The 6,807-nt window shown below is 36.9% G+C and overlaps 1 protein-coding gene across 5 annotated transcripts in view; it reads left to right on the top strand.

Moving 5' to 3' along the window:
- NUP205 (nucleoporin 205) overlaps positions 1 to 5,101 on the top strand; it is a 76,227-nt gene extending 71,126 nt beyond the window's left edge. For 4 of the 5 annotated variants that reach the window (XM_073327392.2, XM_073327394.2, XM_073327395.2 and 1 more), the window contains 5 exons: positions 64 to 230; positions 935 to 1,058; positions 1,805 to 1,933; positions 2,682 to 2,755; positions 4,005 to 5,101. In XM_073327392.2, coding sequence (XP_073183493.1) covers positions 64 to 230; positions 935 to 1,058; positions 1,805 to 1,933; positions 2,682 to 2,755; positions 4,005 to 4,157 — 647 coding nt within the window. In that variant the 3' untranslated portion in view covers positions 4,158 to 5,101. Of the gene's footprint in view, positions 1 to 63; positions 231 to 934; positions 1,059 to 1,804; positions 1,934 to 2,681; positions 2,756 to 4,004 lie in introns of those variants that run through there. The other variant, XM_073327396.2, reaches the window with a different exon arrangement.
- Positions 5,102 to 6,807: the final 1,706 nt, after the last annotated feature.

The following is a 6,807-nucleotide window of genomic DNA, read 5'->3' on the forward strand; positions in this document are numbered from 1 at the left end:
AAGCTGCATAGCTGTGGGGGCTTCAGAGAGAACTTGTTTTAACTTTGATGGGGTCTCCCCTAGATACACAAGCACCAGTGGTCCCATATTGGCGCTTGCCTGGCTTGGGCATCATTGTCTATCTGCTGAAACAGAATGCTAATGATTTCTTCAGTTACTATGATAGCCACCGTCAGAATGTTAACAAGCTACAGAATGTGGAGCAGCTCCCACCAGATGAGATAAAGGAGGTAACAGAATCTGTAGACTTTATTATGAACAGTCAGAAGTATCTGTTGCCTGTAAATTAAACTAAATGTAGAAATAACTGTAGTATGGAGCTGTGACCATCTTATACTTATTCCTTTTTACTGTCGGGGTGTGTTGGAGTTGACGAAGTGGGAACTAAATGGCCATGGAAGCGGTCATTTATATTAGGATGAAAAAATGTCAGGTTAAGCTTTGTGGAGGGTACTGAGTGGATATTTACTGCGAATTATATTGGAAACTATTACTACTGTCACTCTTAATGTATATGTCATGCTGACCTTTATCAGACTGGTCACCACTGATGTCTCGTGACTAGCCAGCCAGACAAAATAAGTAGACATTAAACAGGTGTGAGTTTCCCATCAGTCTATGAAGCGATTGGGTTACAGAGGGGAGGGATAATTGAACTGAAGATAAGTGACCACTGTTCCATCAACATGAACTGATAATAGTTTTGATCCTGAAGGAACACTTTAGATTTTGCCAGAAAAGTGTGGGGTGGGACTTGGTTTATTTGTTTTTGTGGTGACTGGGGTGGGGAGAGAGGAGGATAAGAAGAGAGAGAGAACTTTCCCAGGAGACAAAATTCTACAAGGCTGTTGTGGGTATTTTCTTGACTTTTAACACTTTGTTTTGGTTTGCTACATAATGTTGAATCTTTGTGCATCTTTTCTTCTTGCCATAGCTGTGTCAGTCAGTGATGCCAGCTGGGGTAGACAAAATTTCTACTGCCCAAAAATACGTTTTGGCAAGGCGGCGTCTGGTGAAGCTGATAAATAATCGGGCCAAGTTGCTTTCCCTATGTTCCTGTATCCTTTTGGAATTATGACCGCTCCAGTGATGACACTCCAGAAAAATTGAAAAAGTTGGCTGAGAAATGGGAGTAATTTGCTTTATTGCCTAGCAGGCAATTGGGTTTCAGGGCACTTTAAAAAATGCCAATCTTAGGAAAGAAAATATTCAGATATTGATGATTAAATCAGTTGAGAGGAGGCACATGTTTCTCTACGCTTAGCATGTAAACATTTATTTTCTAGTTGTGGTAGCAGCTCTGAAAGAAAGTCAATAGTAACATAGCATCATCTCCACAGAAATCAACAACAAATAAAGTTAATTGATGTGATTAGGCTGGTGATTCTCCTCCATTGTGGTGAAGTGGAAATACAGCTGAATAACAAAGCTCTTAGAGCTGGAAGCAGGTAACAGTAAAAGAATCAAGTGTATGGGTCCACCAAGCATGCTGTCAGGATGTACAAGCCATGTGAGTAACTTGGAACTGCTGTTGTGCAAAAAATCGAGGGCCGTGGCAACTAGGAGCTGTCTATCAGAGTCATTTCAGTCCCCAAGAAACAGACACCTTGGTCCCCAGTCTTGCAAACACATGCTTAACTTTACCCATATGAATAGGCCGATTGCAATCACTACTCACGTGCACGGAGTTAAACATGCATGGAAGTTTTGCAACATCAGAGCTTTCTTTTGAAACCTCTAAAAGGGCTACAATCTAAAATCAGCATAAATTAACTTTAGTCTCCTTCACTGAGCATGTCTACAGATATCATAGAAACATGCCTCTTTATTCTTTGGCGTCACCTGGAATACTATCTATTGCATTGCACCCCTACTGATTCCCAAGATTCGCTGCTGGCCTCCAGGACTCCATTTAAGAGCAGAAGGCTACAAGGTAACATTTCTCAAACCCTAAGGTGCCTTTACATTAGTTTGTAAATTAAACATAAAAATATCTGGCAATATCAAGAGATTGAACATCAAAATTTAGGTTTTCTAAAATAGATTTTTACGAAACTTAACATTAATAACGTTTGACTAATTTATTTGTAATAGAAGGTTTTTGTTTGCATTTAAACATACCCATGCAGTATTTGCAGCCCAAATATTGCTGCATTGTAGTAGTGGATGAGAAGTAAAAAATGAGTTTTGTCTAGAAACAAGTCTTGTTTCTGTTGGTCAAACAGAGTGAAATTGAAAAAGTAAGTAATAATGGTGAAAAGTAAATTACATATTTTTAAAAAAATTTTCAAATGTAATAATTGAAGGTGATATTAAGAACAGATGTAAGGACATTTGTTTTCTAAAAGTATTTTTAACTTGATACAGTATTAACTCACCAGTGGATTTGGTGAGGAAGGGAAAAAAGTCAGGGAAGGAAAGATAATACGGGGAGGTTATTGTTGTTGACCATGCCATGTTGTGTAATCCAGGGCTATATGAAGTTACTACACTAATGGTTGAGAGAGAATTCATCAATAGGTCAAGAAAGATCAATTGTGATTTTTCTCTTCATCCTTGTTTAACTTTCTGTTATGTACAAAATAGGCATTTGTTGTGTTAATCTTGCTTCATACCTGCACATATATGGTATTCACCAGCAGGTGGAATTAAGAATTTAAATTTGTGAATTGTATTCCAAGATTCCTTCAGTTTGGAGCCTAACTTGGATTTCAGAAATGGGAAGAATCGAGTGAGCCAGCATGACCTAGATCAGGTGAGATGCAGCAGATAAAATATTCTTAATTACGGCATACCTGATGTGTTGCTAACATGCAGTTATTGTCAGCAGTCTGTCTATAGCTTCCATGTTTAAGAGTGATCTGCGATACCTAGCTGCTAAATGCTTAGTTGAACTACAAATAGGGTGTAACACGATTTTTCAAAAAGTATCAGTTGCACAGCTATACATGTATTTTTGAATCCTGCACACAGCCATGTTAATGCACAAAATCTAGAACATTGCAAATGAAATACCAAGGTCCAAATTACTGAAAAAAATATTTTTCTTATTCTCTTGTAAATTAGACTAATAAACTGCAGCTGTTTAATAATTTGCTTCTGAAATAAATTGTCAGTTGTCCTTGAAGGATGTGTATTGAAGACAGGGTTCCTAGTTTTGTGTGTTGCTGCAGCTGTTCATTTTTGGTCAGCTGCAGATGGACCATAGTAAAGAGAGAGAAAGGGGAGCTGACTATGATGTAGCTAAGAAATTGCCACTGCTTATGTAGAACCTAAAATAATTTGTGCTCTTTGGAGGTACAGCTAGCAAAACCAGCATAGGTTAACTAATGATCTATTCTCAGAACTATGTGAACATAAAGCCTTGATGTTTGTGTGCAAATAAGGAAATTAAAAACTTTTTGTTTCAATCACGATTAACAGTATACAAGAGTTGTAAAATAAGGTGCATATGCTTTTGTGGCTATACCCAACCACTCAAGAGAATATATACAATAACGTCCTACAATGTCTCGAATTCAGCTCTTTTTAAAAATAGCCTTTTCCATCAGTAATAACAAAACATGTTTTTCAATACATAGATTTTTGTTATATAAGGGCAAATCTCTACTACAATTCCTTAATTTAAGAAGTCAAGTTATATAACTCTAAGGCTCTGATTTGCCAAACATGCATGTGCTTAGATTGCAGCACACAAGTAGTATTTTTGAAGTCAAAACATATACATGTGTTTTAAAATGTTAAGTACTTCACCAGAAAACCCTCCACAGAAATACTTTCCAGTGTATGATTCAGATGGACAGACATAAGGATCTGTTTAATATTTGCCAAACTAGATTTCCCCCCCCAGCCATATTTATATTCTTCTAAGAGGGGGCTTGAAGCAATGGAAGAGGGTGTGGCATGGGTAAGGGTGATTGGTGGTGATTAATGATGAAAAGACCTCCTTTAACAAGAGGACTAGACACCACTGTCCATTTCACTAAATTTCTTCTCTTCCTCAGCTTCAGATTGAAGCCACCAACAGCTTTGGTGAATCTCTGCAGAAGAAGCTCCTTGATATTGAAGGGTTATACTCGAAAGTCCGGTCACGCTATACTTTCATTCAAGCACTTGTCAGACGCATCCGTGGTCTACTAAGGGTATCAAGGACCTAAAAGACTCCTCCTCATGCTACCTGCCTCCACAAGTAACAAACCAGGGCAAACTGCCTAAACTCAGATTTTATAGAACCTACCTTTTCTAAATTATGGCCAAAAATATTTTGTTACCTTTTTTTCATATCACTAATTAATCAGTTTTGTGTATTCTTTCTTGCGTACTGCCATCCTCACAGGAAAAATAAAGGATTTTTTTAAAAGATGCGTTATGGTCACTGTAAGAGAATAGACAGAATACACTGGAAATACAATGGAAAATTTAACAAGAATCTCGAGTTTTGTATTTGGGAAATCTGCACACATCCATGTGATGATTTGAAAGAAATGCAAAACTGCCTGGCCCCATTTATGGTGTTCTCACTGATGCTTCCTCCACGCTGTGGATCACCCGCTTAATGGAAATGTGAATTTCTTGGTCCAGTTCTTGAGGACAAGATATGTGTGTCCTTCTCAGAATAGATTGCTTGGTGGAAGGCCATTATTCCATCTAGTGACTAGTCGGCTTCTGTTCACTTCTTGTCTTGTTCCCTTCCAACAGACATGAATGTATATATGTGCATTTGTACGATTCTAGGTGCTGAGGAAATGGGGAAGTATGTGGGGGGAGGCTGACCCATGCTGGGAAATGTGATTGGAAAAGCTGAGGTCTATTCACTGGCTCCTCCTATGTGGCTTGTTCTACATCTTAGGCCTCCTTTGGGGTTCATTCCTATTTGCTAGCGTGCCAGGAATTGGGCATAAAGATACATAAGGGACAGAATGAAATTTGTGACAAAAGAGGAAGCAGACTTGAACATTGTGTTTGGCCCATAAGAGGAAAAAGAAATACCAAAATCATCTTTTACACAGAGAAGAATAGTAAATCAACTCTGGTATACATTGCCATTGGAACTCTTTAATACTTTCCATATATTGTTTTTACCGCAGACTGTTCACATTTGCAGGTGAGTTCTGTCTTTTCTAAATTTCCATTGCCTAGTATTTTTTATTAATCACAATTAATAATTGCTCCCTTTGTCATCAGTTTGTGTTGTACAGTAGATTGGTATATTTGTCTGGCTGGGATTATTTTATGGTCCAGTCTTTCAATTTGTGGTTATTAGTGGTTTTGACAGAATAGTGTTAGATACAAATTGTTTATTCTTTAGTGACGTCTTGGTGATTCTCAACCAATTTCCCTTCTCTTCCTCATACACACACCTATCTTATCCCCACAAAATGAAGAAAGTAAGTGAACAGGACTCCCTGTGAAGAGAATGCAAAACTATAATTCTGGAAATCTGCTGGCTTAATGTACTTTACTGCACCTTGGAAAACTGTGATATGATAACGGACTAGTATTTGTTCAGTACTTCAAGAACAGATTAAGGGAATTCTTTAATTTTTGCCAATAATAGTTCCCTATTGGGTCAGGACTTCTGAATGCCAATGAAATTAACATACTGTCTACTACACCAACATAAATAGGTGGTGCTATAACTTTTCAAATTCTGGTTTACTCTTTGGATAATACATTTTGTAATAATCTGCCACATTTTTACCATGTTTTATAAAATAGTAGACCCTATTGCCCAAGGACCTATAGTATGCATTATCTGAAACCATTCCTCTTTGTTCTCTCAGTTAAAAAACAGAGGCATGCATCCATTTTTCCTCTTTTATATCTGGCCACCCTGCCCATATTTAACAAGCCTGATAAATGCACCCATATTAATAATATTCTTATGTCCCAAATCAACAGTAATTATGTTATTTAGATTAGAAACTCTTTAGGTCAGGGAACCTTATGAAAATAAGTGTCTGTAGAGCACCTACCGCACTGTTAGTGCTGTACAAATATATAGCAGCATTTTCTGGGCTGCAAGCCTAACACTACACTGACCAATCATAGCAATTTCAGGAATGACCTAAATGAAAAAAATGAACAATTCATTTTAACCTGTGTCCATAGTTATTTGATCAAATTAGTTAAACTTCCATGTTTACACTACTGAGACATCTTGGAAAGAGATGTCATTTTTTTAAAACCCATGCAGGGGCAGAAAGGCAGTGGGTTTTGTTTTACTTTTTGTTTCATATATGCTCTAGTTTTGTCCTGTTTAAAAAAAGAATAACATGAATAGCTGTGAAAAAATACATGGCTTGTAATTAGTTAATATCTAAGCTTTTCTATGATGTTTATTAAGCTGTAAACATATTGTTCATATACTCCAGTGCAATAAACATTTCAGCTTAATTAACTGGAATTCTTGCTGCTAATAAATGAGGGAAATAAGTGTAAGTAGCAGTAACTGGTATTAATAACCTAATGAATATTAGTGAAGATTTTGGTATTGAATGGCTCAATATCTTAAAAATGGTTAAATGAGGGGATGTGGCTATAATACATGTTTAAGTGGGTTGCACAGTATTCTTTAGATTTTATTCTTTTAAAGGACCATTTGTTGAATAAATCCCTCTTTTGTGATTTTTTAAAAAAATGTGTTATATTGCATTAGGGTGATGCAACTCCTCTGGAAAATAACTTCTTTAAAGCTTCCTTTTGGTCTTGTACAGTTATTGTACCTTACTATTCTGTATCTACTGTGTAACTAGCACACTTTCACTAGGTTATACATTTTGCTGACATGGATGCTTGTGTACAGAG

This window comes from Lepidochelys kempii, chromosome 1 (genome assembly GCF_965140285.1).
Source record: "Lepidochelys kempii isolate rLepKem1 chromosome 1, rLepKem1.hap1, whole genome shotgun sequence".
Classification (NCBI taxonomy): domain Eukaryota; kingdom Metazoa; phylum Chordata; order Testudines; family Cheloniidae; genus Lepidochelys; species Lepidochelys kempii.